The sequence below is a fragment of the Lolium rigidum genome, chromosome 5, assembly GCF_022539505.1.
Source record: "Lolium rigidum isolate FL_2022 chromosome 5, APGP_CSIRO_Lrig_0.1, whole genome shotgun sequence".
NCBI lineage: Eukaryota > Viridiplantae > Streptophyta > Magnoliopsida > Poales > Poaceae > Lolium > Lolium rigidum.
Window position 1 is genome coordinate 198,725,671 of NC_061512.1, and position 21,655 is coordinate 198,747,325.

The 21,655-nt window shown below is 44.9% G+C and overlaps 1 protein-coding gene across 1 annotated transcript; it reads left to right on the forward strand.

The window, feature by feature from the left end:
- Nucleotides 1-5,434: 5,434 nt before the first annotated feature.
- Nucleotides 5,435-10,232, forward strand: LOC124656924 (high-affinity nitrate transporter 2.1-like). Its single transcript, XM_047195573.1, has 2 exons — nucleotides 5,435-6,753; nucleotides 10,025-10,232. Exons 1-2 carry the CDS (start codon nucleotides 5,435-5,437, stop codon nucleotides 10,230-10,232), a joined length of 1,527 nt encoding a protein of 508 aa, XP_047051529.1.
- Nucleotides 10,233-21,655: the final 11,423 nt, after the last annotated feature.

Consider the following 21,655-nt stretch of genomic DNA (forward strand, 5'->3'; position numbering starts at 1 on the left):
CAACATGGCTTTTATCAAAGAATTAACAAAAGTATAAGTACAATCGTGGCGTATAAGTAATCATACAGAGTGCACTTATCGATGATAATCAAAGGTTATCATAATTCATAGACTTAGTTCTGCAACCCTGGTATGTCTGAAGGGACGGATATACGGGTGCTACTTGTATTATTGTAAGACCTGTGCTTCGTACACCTCCCCTAAGTTTTTGTTGAACGGGCATTTTAGAAATTTTCTAACTCATGTCATCTGAAACTTCTTAATTCGGGTCATGCGCTGTTAGTCTGTCAAACTGTCACACGAATATCCATGCTGTTTTGGCCTTGCAAACCTGTTCGTATTCATTTTGGGAGGTGCTCGGCCTCCCAAAGCGGCCATACGACCAACAAATTTGAATAAATACTTAAATAGGTTACCGCTAAACTACGGTGTCACATAATGAAATAGAAATCATATTTTTACATAATAGAAATCGTAGTTAAAATAAAAAAAACTAGGCCCCTCCTTTCAACATCCATAGATGATCCATAAAATCGTCTTGCAGCTGGTGATGAGTAGTTGTGTCTCGGATTATGGCGAGGAAGGAAGCTAACGCAGACAGCTCCGGACCACCAACTACTGCAAGAGGACCCTCCGGTGCCATGGATCTAGGTCAATCACTGAATGCCCCCGTTCACTCTCAATGATCATATTGTGCAAGATCACGCATGCAGTCATCACATCCGTCATCTGATCTTTCGACCAGGTAAGAGTTGGAACTGGACAATAGCTAATCGAGCTTGGAGGACAAAAAATGGCCGCTCGACATCATTCCCGCAAGCCTTCTGGCATTGAGCACCAAGCTCTTTTTCCTGGAGTAGCGCATGAGATTATCTTCATAAATGTTGCCCATCTTGGATAGATATCATCCACTAGGTAGTATATATCGGAGCACTGCAACACATTGATGCCATTGTGGGATCCATCAATACCAAAGAAAAAATGCCAAATCCATACCCCATGATGTGCCACTGTCTCAAGTATCACACTGCAACCTCCTTTGTGACCTTTGTACAATCCTTGTCAAGCAAATGGATAGATCTTCCACTAGCAATGCATATAATCGATGTTTCCAAGCATCCCTGAAAATCCGGTTACTACATTATGTGCCATGATTCAAGCAATATCTTCTGGAGTGGGTGATCACAGGTATAGTTCTCCAAACACTGCCACTACTTCCTAACAAAACCGATACATGCAAGCCTTACATAAGCTTGTAGTCAGCTTGTGTATAAGCAGGAGCTACATAGGCTAGCATGCTCTTAGGACATCTCGAGTGACCCGACATAAACAGACATAAAGTGACCGTTTACATCCGCGTAAACAAGAATTGGAGAAAATCCCAGCCTAGCTGCTCAGTGAAACTGACCGGCTTGTTCGCGCCAATGCACCCGCGGCCCAAATTTGGGTTCGGAATGCATCACCGCAAACAGCAAACGAGACCGAGCGCGGTTTACTCCCATACCTACATGGCCCGCCCGCTAGAATCCAGTGCCACTCCCGCCAACCCAAAAAAAATGCATTTCGCCGACGCCAAGCCCTATCCTGCGATGGACGCCGTGGCTTCCATGGACGTCAACCAAGCCACCGTAAGTAGTTCCCCCGCCATCACAGAGCCCACCCAAAACCCAACCCAAAAATCGGGCCGTCGCCCCGGCCACGTAGGGAAGGACAAGGTGCCGAAGAAGGAGCAGATGGTGAAGGAGAAGACGATACAGACCAAGAAATGCAATTACCGGCGCGGCGTCGTGCCGGCGAAGACACCGAGGTCACTGCGAGATTGACCACTCAGATGGACTTGGAGATTAAAGCCAATGCCAACGCACAGCTCTGGCTATCGCCAGTCGTTGCTGAGGCAATTCTCAAGATAAAGCGTGAGGCAATCGTCGGCCATGCCCAGGTGTCATTGATGAGCTCTATAAGTTCCCAGGCCACACGACCACCTCTACAACAAAGCCCATCACTTTTTTTGCCGGCTACGCCATGTCGCGCAATGCAGGTCTAGTAGCCTCTCTCCCGGCTCGACGCCTCTCGATCATTGTCACCAGATGTCCCGTACTTTGAGGGCATCATTGGGGTCCTTGGTCTGGACCTATCCCGCACGCCTGGCGGTGATCCAGCAGAAGGCCCCATTAGGAAGGCTCAGGCAATCTAGCAGGTGAACATGCCAGCCCCCGCAACCTGTTTGAGGAAATGCCACAGCCCCTCCCAACGCCCACCGACCCGGTATGCTCGCTCGATCTCACGTCCCTTTACTATGTGCTATAGTCCTTTGATGCCTGGTGATCCTCATGCCTACTACGTCGATCACAACGAGGGCTGCATTGAGGCGATGATCCATGGTGGTGGCTTTCTAACTTACAATGACATTAGGACGAAAACCTAGACCCAAGGGTACGACATTGATGAGGCCCCATTGTTCTCCCAATTGGGCCAACCTATGGAGCAAGAACGCCCGTGCTCGATGATGCCCAGGGTGAGGGCTTCGAGGAAGGTGAGGCCCATGTCGGGGCAAAGGACGTCGGCGAGGGAAAAAAGAAGGGCATGAGACAAAGAACCTCCGGCTACAGCAACAAAGAGGACTTCGTGCTATGCCTATATTGGATGTCCATCAACTAGGATCCTATATGTGGTGCCGAGCAAAAAGGCCATGCATATTGGTGGAAGGTCACCCAAGAATTCCATGAATGCCGACTACTAGCTCTGTTCCAGATTCATAGTATCCACAACCAGTTGGCCCTCCAATAGATGTGGATGTACATCCAACAAGTGACAAACAAGTTTTGTGTGGTGATTGATCATGTTGTTTCGCGCAAAGTTAGCGGCCTTGGCGTTGTTGATGTTGTAAGGGCACGACCGGCTTCATTTGTGGAAAGTAATAATGCTTTGGCATATCACCAAAGTCTCAAATTAGAGCCTTGTACTTATTCTAGGCATTATGGGGTAAGGACTACCAAATGGTCCATTGTTGGCATGTGGGTAAGTATGCTCCAAAGTGAAAGCTAGGCTATGCGGTCTACATGATCACCTTCAAGAATGGCGGAGCCGGTGTGGCGATGGCCGTCGATGGCGAAGACGGATTCCCGGGAAAAACAAATCCCTTCCATATCGGCGAAAGGGGCCACAAGTCCACCAAGGTTGATCTGAAGCGCGATGCTTTGGCCCTTACGCTGAGCGAGATCTGGGATACAATAATGGCCCAGACAGAAGAGGCCCTGGCCAAGAGGGATGAGAAGCAGCTGGCAGAAGGAGGGTGTTGCTGCCACCTTCATCGACCTAACCAAACAGGTCATAAAGGTCCAGAGGTTGGAGGCCGCGGCCAAGTTTCTTGCGAAGCATAACTGGATCATGTTCGCCGACTTGAGCATAATGAATTCGGAACAAAAGGCATGGTTCGAGAAGAAACGAGGCATCATCCGCAAACGTGACACATCGCCCACATTTATCCTAATTTACTTCATTTCATTCGAACTTGTGCCTCTTTTGCAACTTGTGCAGCTAATACTTGTGTGCACTTTATGATTGACTAAATAGTTTTGAACCACCATTTTTTTGTATGGCCACCTTGTGAATTTGGTTTGGAAATCAAAATTTGGCTGCCGGACAAAAATTGCGTCGAGCCGATGGGGTTACATGTGGCCGTTGGACAGTTTTTGTTCCGGATTCATTATGCTCAAGTCGGCGAACATGATCCGGTTAAATCAGATGCACTTACATGTGGTCAAATCAGATGAAAGAACGAGTTGGGAATGTGAATTCTGTGTTGCATCATCTTCAAGCTGCTGCGACCTCGGCATGCCCGATGAAGCGGCTCTCTAGCTGTTTTCATCCATACGTTGGCATGATCAGATGGAAGGCCCTAAAAGTTAATCTAGGATAGAAGAACACAAGCATACAAATTGGGGATCTAGGTCAGTTACAGTTTAGAATTCAAAGGAGCTGCCAAGATCTGAGTCTAGTTCATTAAATCTTCAACAAAATGTACCATAATACCCTTCGTAAAGAAATGGTATCTTTTAATCTCCACCGCTGATCAGCGTTGAGATATTAACTTCTTAAAAGTGGGATATATCGGAGAACACCTCTGTTATCCAATCTGTGCACAAATTAGCAAAGAATGCTTATGTTTCGAAGGAGTAACTTTCAGCCCATAGGAAACACCCCGTAGGTGTAGGATTATTGCTTCGTTTGGGAGGGTGATCCTCTAATCTATTCAGTAAACGCCACTACACATTCTTTAAATAAACCCAATCTTTGGAAGAAAGTAATAATGGAAACAAATCTACTGGGCTCTGGGGAAGCATCTTGTTCACAAAGACTTCGTATTCTGATCCTTCGTTGATCCAAAAGTGTGAGGGCTTCTACGGAAACGGAATTTCCTATTTTAGATTCAACCAATGAAAAAATAGGACGCTAAATGAAATAGCGTTGCTTTCCAAAATATACTATGCACGTTAAAACATGTTAACAGCATGCTATTTTATAAAACAGAGTTTTGTAAAGAAATATAAAAAAATAAATACTAGTATGTATACTAAGGATTCCAGCATTAAAAAATTGTCTAGATCGCAATGATTAGCAAATCAAAATGACAAAGTCCAGATCACAATAAAAAACAAAGATTTATCACGCTCTAACAAGTACTAGCATCAATAATAAGTAGACATAGTTCAAAACTAGATGGAGAATTAAGATGTAAGAAACATAAGTAGACAACTAACGAAACAACATGCATAGTCTAGATAAACGACTAACGAGGCAACATCATAGCAGAAGTAGTAACTAATCAAAATCAGATGAACTACATGAGGAGCAGTGGAAACTGTCGATGTGCTTCTAATTGAATGAATAGGGTTAGGAATGGGAATTTTGGCGGCTCATGGGTCAAAATGGCCAAAATGGTGCTAACCGATTGGTCCATTTTCTTGCGAAAAAAAGTGCCCCTACAACACTAAAAAAATAGCATACATAGCGTCTTTAGTAGCGGGATTAGTGTCCTAGCGAGTCAAACATACATAGCTTAGGGTTCAGTCTCCAAATACGCCATAGCGCCACCAAAATGCTAAAACAGCACGCTATTTTTTCGTTGGCTTCAACGCTCTCAGCATCCCTGAAGTCTTTTCTGAAGGCAATGTCCCTAAAGTCTTAAACTAAGCTTATTCTTCGTGTTATCTAGATCTCAATTAATCGAGGCACCATCTCTGAGCTAGCTTAGCTGTTTCCATGAGATCATGACGCAGTCGACAATATGTCAACGTTTGCTTGCAATGTGTACGCGCGCGTGCTATAAATACCAAACAGAAGTGGGATCCAAAGCACAGAGCCACAGACCAGCAGAGCAGAGCTCGAGAGCAGCCACCACCTAAGCTTAAGAGCAAGAGAAGAAGCAGAGCAAATGGAGACGGAGGTGGGCCCCCGGGCAACGAACGCGGCGCCGGACATGTTCTCGCTGCCGGTGGACTCTGAGCACAAGGCCAAGTCCTTCAGGCTCTTCTCCTTCGCCGGCCCGCACATGCGCGCCTTCCATCTCTCCTGGATGGCCTTCTTCATGGCCTTCGTCTCTACCTTTGCGGCGGCGCCGCTCGTCCCCATCATCCGCGACAACCTCGGCCTCACCAAGGCCGACATCAGCAATGCCAGTGTGGCTTCTGTGTCCGGCTCTATCTTCTCAAGGGTCGCCATGGGCGTCGTGTGCGACCTCCTTGACCCCCGCTACGGCTGCGCATTCCTCGTCATGCTGTCGGCGCCCGCCGTGTTCTGCATGTCGCTCGTCGACGACGCTTCGGGCTACATCATGGTCCGCTTCCTCATCGGCTTCTCGCTCGCCACGCTCATCTCATGCCAGTACTGGATGAGCACCATGTTCAGCGGCAACATCATCGGCGCCGTCAACGGGCTCGCGGCCGGCTGGGGCAACGTCGGTGGAGGCATCACGCAGCTCCTCATGCCACTAGTGTTCGAGGCCATCCAAAAGTGCGGCGCCACCCGCTTCACGGCTTGGCGCGTAGCTTACTTCGCCCCCGGTACGCTGCACATCGTCGTGGGCATCATGGTGCTCACGCTGGGGCAGGACCTCCCCGACGGCAACCTCTCAAGCCTGCAGAAAAAGGGCCAAGTTGCCAAGGACAGCTTCGTCAAGGTGGTTTGGGGCGCCATCACCAACTACCGCACGTGGATCTTCGTGCTCCTCTACGGCTACTCTGCTGGCGTCGAGCTCTGCACCGACAACGTCATCGCTGAGTACTACTACGACCGGTTCCACCTGAATCTCCGCACCGCCGGCACCATCGCCGCCTCTTTCGGCCTCGCCAACATCTTTGTGCGCTCTATGGGCGGCTACTTCTCCGACGTTGGCGCGCGCTACTTCGGAATGCGCGCCCGCCTCTGGAACATCTGGATCCTCCAGACCGCCGGTGGCGCCTTTTGCTTCTGGCTTGGTCGCGCCTCCAGCCTACCCTCATCCGTCACCGCCATGGTCTTCTTTTCGATCTGCGCTCAGGCCGCTGAGGGCGCCATCTTCGCCGTCATACCTTTCGTCTCACGCCGCTCCCTAGGCATCATCTCGGGGATGACCGGCGCCGGCGGGACCTTCGGTGCGGCGTTCACGCAGCTGCTTTTCTTCACGTCGTCCAGCTACGGCACTGGGCAGGGGCTCCAGTACATGGGCATAATGACAATGGCATGCACGCTGCCAGTCACGCTCGTGTATTTCCCGCAGTCACTACAGGAATGGCGCGATACGCCGAGGGCCTTTTATACGCCGACGGCCAAAAGTCGGGGCCCTCGGCGTATGGCCTGGCCTGGCCAGCCTCCTCATCCGACCCTCGACGTAGCGCGGCCGTCGGCGTAGCGAGGTCTACGCCGAGGGCAGCCCTCGGCATATCTTTGGCCCTAGGCGTAGACAGGGCTACGCCGACGGCCACCCTCGGCGTAGCCATTTTTCAAATTTGTCTAATTTTGTAAAAATCATAACTAATTCATATGATGTCGGAAAAATGCGTATGAGGTATCAAAATGTTCATAAAAACATCATCTATCCATTCATGTCAAAATCATGCATATTTGAATCATGTACAGTACCATGTTAATATAGAAACAATTCAATCACTTTCTTATATGTCCTCAGGTTCCTGTTTTAGCCAGATGACAATTTAAACGAAGTCAAAAAATCTCGCGGAGCCGCATGGCATCATTTTATGTGTCTTAGTAACCACTCCAAAAGATGGAATTGGGATACACCAATTATTTTGGAAAACCCTTCACAAACGAGGCTATCACGTCCGGAGTTCTATGGCTTTTAGGGCAAATGAGTAGGAAACGGCCCGTGACACCACATAGTTTGTCGGAACGAGGCCATATTTCGCACGTGCGTGGTCCCTGGGATGGGAAGCAAGGCACCGGGAGCGGATTTCCAATCCGACCCATGGGTGATGGTTTTTTCATTTTCGGGGTGCCAAAACGGGTTTTTTTGTGAAGCAGCTACATGGGACGCATTTTAGTATTACGCGAGACCTCCGCGTAGTGGTAGGACACCGCCTCCGCACCATATATCACATGGCATATGTACGCGCTAGCTATCTGGGAATTCATGCGGCTTCCTGCGGTGTCCCGCCGAATCCGCTGGAAAGTGACATGATTTGAACTAGGGGTACACTTTCCGTCGCTCAATAAATTCCGGGAAAAATGTTTTTAGTTCTAGGACATATCACTTTATGTGTGAATTTTTTTCCGTTTAGCGCGATGGTAAACGGGGGCACCAGCGCGCCCGGTACGGCCATACCACATCTCCGTGGGGGCCCGTTTTGGTCAAATGGCAATTTAAACGAAGTCAGAAAATCCCGCGGAGCCGCATGGCGTCATTTTATGTGTCCTAGTAACCACTCCAAAAGTCGGAATTAGGATACGACAATTATTTTGGAAAACCCTTCACAAACAGGGCTATCACGTCCGGAGTTCTATGGCTTTTAGGGCAAATGAGTAGGAAATGGCCCGTGACACCACATAGTTTGTCGGAACGAGGCCATATTTGGCACGTGCGTGGTCCCTGGGATGGGAAGCAAGGCCCCGGGAGCGGATTTCCAATCCGACCCATGGGTGATGGTTTTTTCATTTTCGGGGTGCCAAAACGGGTTTTTTTGTGAAGCAGCCTACATGGGATGCATTTTAGTATTACGCGAGACCTCCGCGTAGTGGTAGGACACCGCCTCCGCACCATATATCACATGGCATATGTACGCGCTAGCTATCCGGGAATTCATGCGGCTTCTCGCGGTGTCCCGCCGAATCCGCTGGAAAGTGACATGATTTGAACTAGGGGTACACTTTCCATCGCTCAATAAATTCTGGGAAAAATGTTTTTAGTTCTAGGACATATTACTTTATGTGTGAATTTTTTTCCGTTTAGCGCGATGGTAAACGGGGGCACCAGCGCGCCCGGTACGGCCATACCGCATCTCCGTGGGGGCCCGTTTTGGTCAAATGGCAATTTAAACGAAGTCAGAAAATCCCGCGGAGCCGCATGGCGTCATTTTATGTGTCCTAGTAACCACTCCAAAAGTCGGAATTAGGATACGGCAATTATTTTGGAAACCCTTCACAAACAGGGCTATCACGTCCGGAGTTCTATGGCTTTTAGGGCAAATGAGTAGGAAACGGCCCGTGACACCACATAGTTTGTCGGAACGAGGCCATATTTGGCACGTGCGTGGTCCCTGGGATGGGAAGCAAGGCCCCGGGAGCGGATTTCCAATCCGACCCATGGGTGATGGTTTTTTCATTTTCGGGGTGCTAAAACGGTTTTTTTTTGTGAAGCAGCTACATGGGACGCATTTTAGTATTACACTAGACCTCCGCCTAGTGGTAGGACACCGCCTCCGCACCATATATCACATGCCATATGTACGCGCTAGCTATCTGAGAATCCATGCGGCTTCCTGTGGTGTCCCGCCGAATCCGCTGGAAACTGACCGAATTTGAACTAGGGGTACACTTTCCATCGCTCAATAAATTCCGCAAAAAATGTTTTTAGGTCTATAACACATCACTTTATGTGCTAATTTTTGTCCGTTTAGCGTATTGGCGAACGGTGCACCAACCCGCCCGATACGGCCATTTCGCATCTCCCGAGGGGGCCGTTTTGGCCACATGGCAAATTGGGCGTCATATTTAGATTCCTCTGATTTTTAGGTTCAAATGATCATATGGATATTATATTTAGATTCCTCTCATTTTTCTGATCGATTTAGACATATTATTTGTGGAATATCGATTTTCCGATTTAAAGATATTAATTGTTTCATATTAAATAGAAAAAGACCAAAAAATAAAATCATTTTATTGTTATTTAAATTCAATATTATTAATCATTGTTACTTATATATTCATTATTGTTTACTTAAGTAATTGTTTGGAATTCAAAAAGAATGAGTTGTGACATCACGGTCCAAGGGTTAATAGGGTTGATAGGCTATTATTATCAGCAAGGAGTCAATTCTTTAAGGGAAGCTCATCCGAATGGAACCAAGAAGTTAAGCGTGCTGAGGTTGGAGTAGTGTGAGGATGGGTGACCGATTGGGAAGTTTAGCCATGATTGTAATTTGACCTAAGATTAAGTGTACTTAGAGTTAAAAGTGTATGGGTGAAAGATAAACAAGTAAAAAAAGGAAAAAAAATGGTGTAAAAAAATTAAAAATTTAAAAAATTTAAAACTCTATGCCTAGGGCTTTGCCGTCGGCATATACATTTTTTTTATTTTTTTTTCGGATTTTGTTTTTGAACTTTTTTTTGAAAAAAAGAAAATTCAAATTTGTAAAATTTGTGTGCCGACGGTTTTGCCGTCGGCATAGCATGCTACGCCGAGGGCCGGGCAACGCCGACGGCAATATTGTCTATGCCGAGGGACCTAAACGCCGACGCCATACGCCGAGGGCCAGACGTGGCTACGCCGAGGGCAGCTGGCCGTCGGCGTATGCGTCCATTCCTGTAGTGAGTGGGGCTCAATGTTCTTCCCGCCCAGCGCCGGTGCCGATGAGGAGAAGTACTACGGCTCGGAGTGGTCGGAGGAGGAGAAGAGCAAGGGACTCAACGCCCGCAGCGTCAAGTTCGCCGAGAACAGCCGCTCAGAGCGCGGCAGGCGCAACGCCATTATCGCCAAGGCCGCCACGCGGCCCAATGACACCAACCAAAATGTATAAGCAACTCATGAGTAATTTGGTTCGTTTCAGCAATGCTGGATTGAAATGTGCCGAAAAAGAACGATGATATGTCTTGGTCGATTAGCAATGTCTATATTATCTTCATGAAGATCCTTTCTTTTCTCATCAAAGATCGTCTTTTCAGAAAACAAGATTAATTTTACTGTCACCATATTTTTGCACTATAAAATTTCGTGTATCTATATAATCCATCGAGAGAGGACTTTTAGAGCAGGTGCTTGGTGCGCACCCCTATCTGAACTATCTATACTGCATCAAGATCCGTGCTAGCTCTTTTTTACTGCTCTCAAACAACAACTCATTTTTGTATCTCTCAAACCACATAATCCTTGAACTTGAAATTTTGCAGATTATTTAAACATAACAACTAGAATATGGGTAAAATATTTTGGATTTCTTTGTCATTATGTGTATATATATATCAAGAATTTATTTTGAATTTGAAATAATTTAAAATTCAAATTTGCACAAAAAATTCCGAACTATTTTTACCCATTCTATTTTTTATTTTGTGTGACTTGCAAAAAATCTAATTATGAGCATATGTGTATCAGCCCTCATCACAAAAAATCTAATTAGAGAGATATGGAAAAGAAAAGGTAAAAAAAAGTGTGGGTGCGTGGAGCACACCTGCTCCCTTACACATTCACCCCATTTACATATGGTATAAACCCATCTGTTGGAAATTATGAGCATATGTGTATCAGCCCTCATCACAAAACTAGGAAACATGTATTTTACAACAAGGAATATACCCAAAACTACCTCAGTTATGGATGCAAGTGGTCCGTTGTTAACGTACCCTCTACCTTTTTTATTCAAAAATTTAATAACTTGACGATGTCATGGGCAAAAGCTAGTACCCCCTCGGTCCCATTCAACTTGTCTGAGATTTGTCTTAATTCGAACTTTCGTGAAATGGAGGAATTATATTTTTTTGGATTAAATATGGTAGAAGGTACCATAATAATGGATCATTTGGATCACTACCTACAATGGAATAAGGGTTGCATGTGGTGAATTTCAGGTCCTTGTTTAACCGTTGACATAAAAGAGGCTTGACATGGCATAGTCTATGCAGGTCCAGTCCTGACATTTTTTTTAGATAAAAGGCATAATAATGCCCGACTTTAAATTAATAAAGCCCTTAGGTTCACACATATTTTGGTACATGATGCGGCATACAGCTTAGCCAAAAGGGGGTGAAACGGGGTACAACACAGAACACAGGACAGCATCAGGGGGGGCAGCAGCACTGATCTAGGCGAGCGAGAGCTACTGGATCTTCTTTAGCTTGTAGTTCCTGGTCTCACGGTGGCGTACAGCTCCCTCAGCTTGTTTTCCATCCACCGGAGTCCCTCCTGGTCGCTTGGTTTTGCCTTGACGGTCCAGAGCTGTAAGAAGATATCAGTTTTGAAAATCACATTAGCGGGATGATTAATAACTTTTTTCTCAATGGTAAGTTTATTGCGAATGTTCCAAAGAGCCCAAGATTGAGCCAGAAAGAGGAACCACAGGAGTCTACGGGCCCTTCCCGCAAGGCTAGCTAAGATGGCATGGAATTGTGGAAAATTCCTTGGCTCTAATTATAATCTAAAATCTTTCGAATGGCGCACCAAACGAATTTAGCCAGAGAGCAAGAAAAGAAGATGTGCCCAACATCTTCGACGGCTCCGCAGAGCGAACAGTTTCCCGTGGCCGGACCATGCCTTGTCACTATCTGTTGGCTAGACGGTAGTCTATCTAATATGAGCTGCCAAGCAAAAATCTTGATCTTAAGGGGCACTTTAGCTTCTCAAACATCCTTGTGGAATGTCACTGACGCCCCTTGCGACAGTTTGGCATACAGTGATTGCACCGAGAACTTGCCCGATGGTTCAAGGTGCCAGAGGATCTTGTCTTTACCGATTGTGAGGGCAATGGTATCCGTGAGCGCACCTAGCTCGATCCACTGTCTCCTTCCCTCCGGATTGAGCGAGCGACGGAAGGTAATGTTCAAGAGGACGGTAGCTACCGAATGAGTCTGGTTTTCGCAAATATTGAAGAGATTGGGGAAGATCTCTTTGAGGGGGCGATCACGGATCCACCAGTCCACAAGCACGTTCGCCGCCCATCACTGATAACGTGTTTCGCCCCCAACTTGAAGAACTGTTTTATTTTATGCAAACTTTTCCAAAATTGCGAGCCACCTTGCCCGGAACCCTCAAACAAGTTGTCGGCATCCCGGTATTTGGCTCTGATGATTCTGGCCCAGATGGTGTTGTCTTCTTGGTAGAGTTTCCAAACCCACTTGAAAAGCAAAGCTATGTGATACGTCTCCGACGTATCGATAATTTCTTATGTTCCATGCCACATTATTGATGTTATCTACATGTTTTATGCACACTTTATGTCATACTAGTGCATTTTCTGGAACTAACCTATTAACAAGATGCCGAAGTGCCAGTTGCTGTTTTCTGCTGTTTTTGGTTTCAGAAATCCTAGTAAGGAAATATTCTCGGAATTGGACGAAATCAAAGCCCAGGGGCCTATTTTTCCACGAAGCTTCCGTAAGTCCGAAGACGAAACGAAGAGGGGCCACGAGGCAGCCGGAGCATAGGGCGGCGCGGCCCCGCCCCGGCCGCGCGGCCCTATGGTCTGGGCACCTCGCGCCGCCTCTTGACCTACCCCTTCGCCTACTTAAAGCCTCCGTGACGAAACCCCCAGTACCGAGAACCACGATACGGAAAACCTTCCAGAGACGCCGCCGCCGCCGATCCCATCTCGGGGGATCCAGGAGATCGCCTCCGGCACCCTGCCGGAGAGGGGAATCATCTCCCGGAGGACTCTACGCCGCCATGGTCGCCTCCGGTGTGATGTGTGAGTAGTCTACCCCTGGACTATGGGTCCATAGCGAGTAGCTAGATGGTTGTCTTCTCCCCATTGTGCTATCATTGTCGGATCTTGTGAGCTGCCTAACATGATCAAGATCATCTATCCGTAATTCTATATGTTGCGTTTGTTGGGATCCGATGAATAGAGAATACTTGTTATGTTGATTATCAAAGTTATGCTTATGTGTTGTTTATGATCTTGCATGCTCTCCGTTACTAGTAGATGCTTTGGCCAAGTAGATGCTTGTAACTCCAAGAGGGAGTACTTATGCTCGATAGTGGGTTCATGCCCGCATTGACACCGGGACGAAGTGACGTAAAGTTCTAAGGTTGTGTTGTGCTCGTTGCCACTAGGGATAAAACATTAGTGCTATGTTCAAGGATGTAGTCACTAGTTACATCACGCACCATACTTAATGCAATTGTCTCGTTGTTAGCAACTTAATACCGGAGGGGGTTCGGATGATAACCTCGAAGGTGGACTTTTTAGGCATAGATGCAGCTTGGATGGCGGTCTATGTACTTTGTCGTAATGCCCAATTAAATCTCACTATACTCATCATGATATGTATGTGCATTGTCATGCTCTCTTTATTTGTCAATTGCCCAACTCGTAATTTGTTCACCCAACATGCTGTTCGTCTTATGGGAGAGACACCTCTAGTGAACTGTGGACCCCGGTCCAATTCTCTTTATCGAAATACAATCTACCGCAATACTTGTTCTACTCGTTTTCTCGCAAACAATCATCTTCCACACCATACGGTTAATCCTTTGTTACAGCAAGCCGGTGAGATTGACAACCTCACTCGTTTCGTTGGGGCAAAGTACTTTGGTTGTGTTGTGCAGGTTCCACGTTGGCGCCGGAATCCCCGGTGTTGCGCCGCACTACATCTCGCCGCCATCAACCTTCAACGTGCTTCTTGGCTCCTCCTGGTTCGATAAACCTTGGTTTCTTTCCGAGGGAAAACTTGCTGCCGTGCGCATCATACCTTCCTCTTGGGGTTGCCCAACGAACGTGTGAAATACACGCCATCAAGCATAAATTTCCGGCGCCGTTGTCGGGGAGATCAAGACACGCCGCAAGGGGAGTCTCCACTTCTCAATCTCTTTACTTTGTTTTTGTCTTGCTTAGTTTTATTTACTACTTTGTTTGCTGCACTAAATTAAAATACAAAAAAATTAGTTGCTAGTTTTACTTTATTTGCTATCTTGTTTGCTATATCGAAAACACAAAAAAATTAGTTTACTTGCATTTACTTTATCTAGTTTGCTTTATTTACTACTGCCGAAATGAGTAATCCCGAAGTTGAAGTTCGTTCATTTAAGCAACAAGGGGGAGAATGTTTAAAAGATGCTTGGTATAGAATTAGTGATGCCCATAATAGGTGCACTAAGAAACACTCCACCACTATCCTACTCAGGAATTTTTATGTTGGTATCTCTAGCTGGAATAGATATGTTCTTGATTGTCTCGCGGAGGTAACTTTCTAGGTGCTCCCGCTTTAGAAGCTAGCTGCATTATTGAGAGTTTATTTGGAACACCACCTGTTAATGAAACTAAAAGTGAAACCTCCCTTGAGGATGTTATGAAAAAATTGGAAACCATAGAGAAAAATTGTAGTGTTGAAACTAAATTGGAAATATTACTTGATAATACTCGATAAACTTGATAAAATCCTAGGAAGAATTAACGAAAGAATTGCTACTCTAGAAACTTGTGCTATCCATGATAATCAAACCCATAGAATTGGTAAACTTGAAGGAGCTATGGGAAAATTGGGTTCAACTTTTTCTTCTCTTAAATTTAATGAGAAAGCTTATGTGGGTAAGGAGCAAAAATTCATGTATGTCTCTAAGGTTCCTAAACCAAAGAATTACTATAGGCCTAAAATTGACAAAACTCCCAACACCGCTGGTTATGATGTTGATGCTTCATCTCTCGATGTTACTTGATACACACTTTCTGCGCCTAGCTGAAAGGCGTTAAAGAAAAGCGCTTATGGGAGACAACCCATGTTTTTACCTACAGTACTTTGTTTTTATTTTGTGTCTTGGAAGTTGTTTACTACTGTAGCAACCTCTCCTTATCTTAGTTTTGAGTTTTGTTGTGCCAAGTTAAGCCGTTGATAGAAAAGTAAGTACTAGATTTGGATTACTGCACAGTTCCAGATTTCTTTGCTGTCACGAATCTGGGTCCACCTCCCTGTAGGTAACTCAGAAAATTATGCCAATTTACGTGCATGATCCTCAGATATGTATGCAACTTTCATTCAATTTGAGCATTTTCATTTGAGAAAGTCTGGTGCCATTTTAAAATTCGTCAATACGAACTGTTCTGTTTTGACAGATTCTGCCTTTTATTTCGCATTGCCTCTTTCGCTATGTTGGATGAATTTCTTTAATCCACTAATGTCCAGTAGCATTATGCAATGTCCAGAAGTGTTAAGAATGATTGTGTCACCTCTGAATATGTCAATTTATATTGTGCACTAACCCTCTAATGAGTTGTTTCGAGTTTGGTGTGGAGGAAGTTTTCAAGGATCAAGAGAGGAGTATGATGCAACATGATTAAGGAGAGTGAAAGCTCTAAGCTTGGGGATGCACCCGGTGGTTCACCCCTGCATATATCAAGAAGACTCAAGCGTCTAAGCTTGGGGATGCCCAAGGCATCCCCTTCTTCATCGACAACATTATCAGGTTCCTCCCCGAAACTATATTTTTATTCCATCACATCTTATGTGCTTTTTCTTGGAGCGTCTGTTTGTTTGTTTTTGTTTTTGTTTTGTTTGAATAAAATGGATCCTAGCATTCACTTTATGGGAGAGATACACGCTCCGCTGTAGCATATGGACAAATATGTCCTTGGTTTCTACTCATAGTATTCATGGCGAAGTTTCTCCTTCGTTAAATTGTTATATGGTTGGAATTGGAAAATGATACATGTAGTAATTGCTATAAATGTCTTGGGTAATGTGATACTTGGCAATTGTTGTGCTCATGTTTAAGCTCTTGCATCATATGCTTTGCACCCATTAATGAAGAAATACATAGAGCATGCTAAAATTTGGTTTGCATATTTGGTTTCTCTAAGGTCTAGATAATTTCTAGTATTGAGTTTGAACAACAAGGAAGACGGTGTAGAGTCTTATAATGTTTTCAATATGTCTTTTATGTGAGTTTTGCTGCACCGGTTCATCCTTGTGTTTGTTTCAAATAAGCCTTGCTAGCCTAAACCTTGTATCGAGAGGGATACTTCTCATGCATCCAAAATACTTGAGCCAACCACTATGCCATTTGTGTCCACCATACCTACCTATACTACATGGTATTTTTCCGCCATTCCAAAGTAAATTGCTTGAGTGCTACCTTTAAAATTCCATCATTCACCTTTGCAATATATAGCTCATGGGACAAATAGCTTAAAAACTATTGTGGTATTGAATATGTAATTATGCACTTTATCTCTTATTAAGTTGCTTGTTGTGCGATAACCATGTTTACTGGGGAACGCCATCAACTCATTGTTGAATTTCATGTGAGTTGCTATGCATGTTCGTCTTGTCTCAAGTAAGGGCGATCTACACCGAGTTGAATGGTTTGAGCATGCATATTGTGAGAGAAGAACATTGGGCCGCTAACTAAAGCCATGATTCATGGTGGAAGTTTCAGTTTTGGACAAATATCCTCAAGTCTCTAATGAGAAAAGAATTAATTGTTGTTGAATGCTTAAAGCATTAAAAGAGGAGTCCATTATCTCGTTGTCTATGTTGTCCCGGTATGGATGTCTAAGTTGAGAATAATCAAAAGCGAGAAATCCAAATGCGAGCTTTCTCCTTAGACCTTTGTACAAGGCGGCATAGAGGTACCCCTTTGTGAAACTTGGTTAAAGCATATGTATTGCGGTGATAATCCAGGTAGTCCAAGCTAATTAGGACAAGGTGCGGGCACTATTGGTACACTATGCATGAGGCTTGCAACTTATAAGATATAATTTACATGATGCATATGCTTTATTACTACCGTTGACAAAATTGTTTCATGTTTTCAAAATCAAAGCTCTAGCACAAATATAGCAATCGATGCTTTTCCTCTATGAGGACCATTCTTTTACTTTCAATGTTGAGTCAGTTCACCTATTTCTATCCACCTCAAGAAGCAAACACTTGTGTGAACCGTGCATTGATTCCTACATACTTGCTTATTGCACTTATTATATTACTCTATGTTGACAATATCCATGAGATATACATGTTACAAGTTGAAAGCAACCGCTGAAACTTAATCTTCTTTTGTGTTGCTTCAATACCTTTACTTTGAATTATTGCTTTATGAGTTAACTCTTATGCAAGACTTATTGATGCTTGTCTTGAAGTGCTATTCATGAAAAGTCTTTGCTATATGATTCACTTGTTTACTCATGTCATACATATTGTTTTGATCGCTGCATTCACTACATATGCTTTACAAATAGTATGATCAAGATTATGATGGCATGTCACTCCGTAAATTATCCGTGTTATCGTTTTACCTGCTCGGGACGAGCAGAACTAAGCTTGGGGATGCTGATACGTCTCCGACGTATCGATAATTTCTTATGTTCCATGCCACATTATTGATGTTATCTACATGTTTTATGCACACTTTATGTCATACTAGTGCATTTTCTGGAACTAACCTATTAACAAGATGCCGAAGTGCCGCTTGTCTGTTTTCTGCTGTTTTTGGTTTCGAAATCCTAGTAAGGAAATATTCTCGGAATTGGACGAAATCAAAGCCCGTGGGCCTATTTTTCCACGAAGCTTCCGTAAGTCCGAAGACGAAACGAAGAGGGGCCACGAGGCAGCCGGAGCATAGGGCGGCGCGGCCCCCGCCTGGCCGCGCGGCCCTATGGTCTGGGCACCTCGCGCCGCCTCTTGACCTACCCCTTCGCCTACTTAAAGCCTCCGTGACGAAACCCCCAGTACCGAGAACCACGATACGGAAAACCTTCCAGAGACGCCGCCGCCGCCGATCCCATCTCGGGGGATCCAGGAGATCGCCTCCGGCACCCGGCCGGAGAGGGGAATCATCTCCCGGAGGACTCTACGCCGCCATGGTCGCCTCCGGTGTGATGTGTGAGTAGTCTACCCCTCGGACTATGGGTCCATAGCAGTAGCTAGATGGTTGTCTTCTCCCCATTGTGCTATCATTGTCGGATCTTGTGAGCTGCCTAACATGATCAAGATCATCTATCCGTAATTCTATATGTTGCGTTTGTTGGGATCCGATGAATAGAGAATACTTGTTATGTTGATTATCAAAGTTATGCTTATGTGTTGTTTATGATCTTGCATGCTCTCCGTTACTAGTAGATGCTTTGGCCAAGTAGATGCTTGTAACTCCAAGAGGGAGTACTTATGCTCGATAGTGGGTTCATGCCCGCATTGACACACGGGACAATGACGATGAAAGTTCTAAGGTTGTGTTGTGTCTGTTGCCACTAGGGATAAAACATTAGTGCTATGTTCAAGGATGTAGTCACTAGTTACATTACGCACCATACTTAATGCAATTGTCCGTTGTTAGCAACTTAATACTGGAGGGGTTCGGATGATAACCTCGAAGGTGGACTTTTTAGGCATAGATGCAGCTTGGATGGCGGTCTATGTACTTTGTCGTAATGCCCAATTAAATCTCACTATACTCATCATGATATGTATGTGCATTGTCATGCTCTCTTTATTTGTCAATTGCCCAACCGTAATTTGTTCACCCAACATGCTGTTCGTCTTATGGGAGAGACACCTCTAGTGAACTGTGGACCCCGGTCCAATTCTCTTTACTCGAAATACAATCTATCGCAATACTTGTTCTACTCGTTTTCCGCAAACAATCATCTTCCACACAATACGGTTAATCCTTTGTTACAGAGCAAGCCGGTGAGATTGACAACCTCACTCGTTTCGTTGGGGCAAAGTACTTTGGTTGTGTTGTGCAGGTTCCACGTTGGCGCCGAATCCCCGGTGTTGCGCCGCACTACATCTCGCCGCCATCAACCTTCAACGTGCTTCTTGGCTCCTCCTGGTTCGATAAACCTTGGTTTCTTTCTGAGGGAAAACTTGCTGCTGTGCGCATCATACCTTCCTCTTGGGGTTGCCCAACGAACGTGTGAAATACACGCCATCACTATGCTCATCTTTTTGGAGTTAAGCAGACCTAATCCTCCCGTGAATTTTGGGCGGCAGACCGTTGGCCAATTTACCATGTGGTACTTGCGCTTAGTGCCAGTTCCTTCCCAAAAGAACTTTGCTCGATGAGAGTCGAATCTAGCATGAATCCTGTCATGCAACAGAAAAAGGCCCATAGCAAAGATGGGGATGCTATCGAGACACGCATTAGATAGAATAAGTCTTCCTCCCGAAGTAAGGAGCTTGCTCAGCCACGGTTCAATTCTTCAGGCAAGCTTTCTCACCAAGAACAACCATTGTTCGAGGCGGAGTTTCCTATCCGATATAGGTAAGCCAAGGTACATAAATGGGAAGGATCCGCGTTTACAGTTGAATTTGTTCGCAACTCTTTGTTGCTCTTCAAGCGATTGCCCCATCACGATAACTTCACTCTTGTGGTAGTTTATCTTTAATCCAGATATATCTTCGAAGTCCTAACATTTCGAGGGCGCAATGAGGTTTTCTAGTGGCATGTCCACATGAGAGCCGGCGACGGTATATCAGTAACATATGAATAATTAGACGCGTATTGTTTATTTTGTTTAGATCACACCTTCTAGTTATTTTCGGGCGATCGTCTGTCTTTTGCAATAGACTATTGATGGGCGATCGATCTTCTACCTTTTGATGGGCGTTCGATCTTGTACCTTTTGCAATAGCTAGAACAATTGATCGTGACAATTCAGTGCACATTGCAACGAATTCTCCCAATACCGGTGGATTTTTGCAATTTAGACGAATAGCGGTGATTTTGCGAACTTGGCGCTAGCTGTAATGTGGTGTTTTTTTTCTGGAATTAACACCCCGAAATCGAGAAGAGACGGCATGGATATTCGTGTGCAGTTTGATAGACTAAACAGTGCACACTACAAGAAATGTGATTAGCCCCAAGAGTAATCTCCGTTGCTAAAACTATGCCTTGCACTTAGTACCTATCTGCTACCACCACTAAATTCGTTGCTATTAATTGTTATTTGTTAGGAGACAGGAGGTACCCTTGCTGAAAAGTACTATTAGCAAGGTGATAAATGCGCCCTTGCAAAAGTGTAGCATCTCCAAGGAAAACTAACCAGCCGTTGGGGCAGCTGGTGCTAGTCTACTTAAGTGCAAATAAATTATTCAGCTTTTATTTGTGCGGAAGGAATCAATACCACGCATCAGTTTTTCTCAAAGTTTTGGGTAATATGTATTTTTAGAGATGCACATAAATTTATTTATACTAAAGTAAATGGGTCAAGTGAAATAGAAAAACTATCAAAAATTATCACGACCATTTTGGATTGAAGTATAAAATAATAGGCTATTGATTACTGAATTTCTAGCTAGCAGATTACCCCTGTTTGACCAGGCAAACGTTATCTTCCCACTCCCAGCAAACTCGGTGAGTTATTCAGAAAAAAAAAACTGGGTGAAATACAGAGCTTCTTCCACCATCCGAGAGAAAAGGAGACTGAAATTTTCTTTATTCCCTCCGATCTCCAAATTTCTGGTTAATCTCCCTCTTCCCCGTTCCCGCGAATTTCTAATTATTCCTCCACGCCACTGCCCCACAATCCCATCTCCCCCACTCACGGGTTCTTCTCCGCTGCTGCCATTTTTCGCATCCCATATTGGGGATTTCTTCATCCACGCCATAGCTCCTCCCCCTCCATCCTTAACCACGATCAATTTGGAGTCCAGCGCCTCAGTCGCGGTAGAACGTCCACCAGCCGCCGTCGGATCCAAGCGCGTCGGCTACATCGCTTCCCCTGCTCGTGCACGACCTGATGCCCGTCGCCGGCCGGCCGACCGCAAGCAAAGAAATTCTAGGTTAGACATTATCTCAGATATTGCAGACAATATCTTCCCCTTGGTCTATAGTAATATACATGCTTCTAGTTGTTTTGTTGTTCACCTCAGTAGGCATTTTGTACGAACTCCCAGTGATTGTATTGTATGCATACATGATGTGGGTGATTCGGTAGTTTTTACATGTTATAATCGTCCTTATGTACTAGAGAGTACCATGAGAAACTGAATTTGATAATTTAACATGCTCTGACTGTCTGACATATTATGCAACTTGGTTCTGCTGAACGTTGGTGGAATTTAGATGGTAGTAATGATCTATATCCACGTGCTAGCACATCTTTTAGTTTAGAGTTATTACTGGAACCGTAGACAAATGAAAGCATTTATCCGATAAAGCGTAAGATCATTAACTGGCATGCCAAGAAAAATGCAAGTAAAAGGAGATGATACAACCACTGATATGTACTGTACAAGAAAGTAGTTCAGTATGATACTAACACTTCTTTTCATAATCCCTTTACTGTACAAG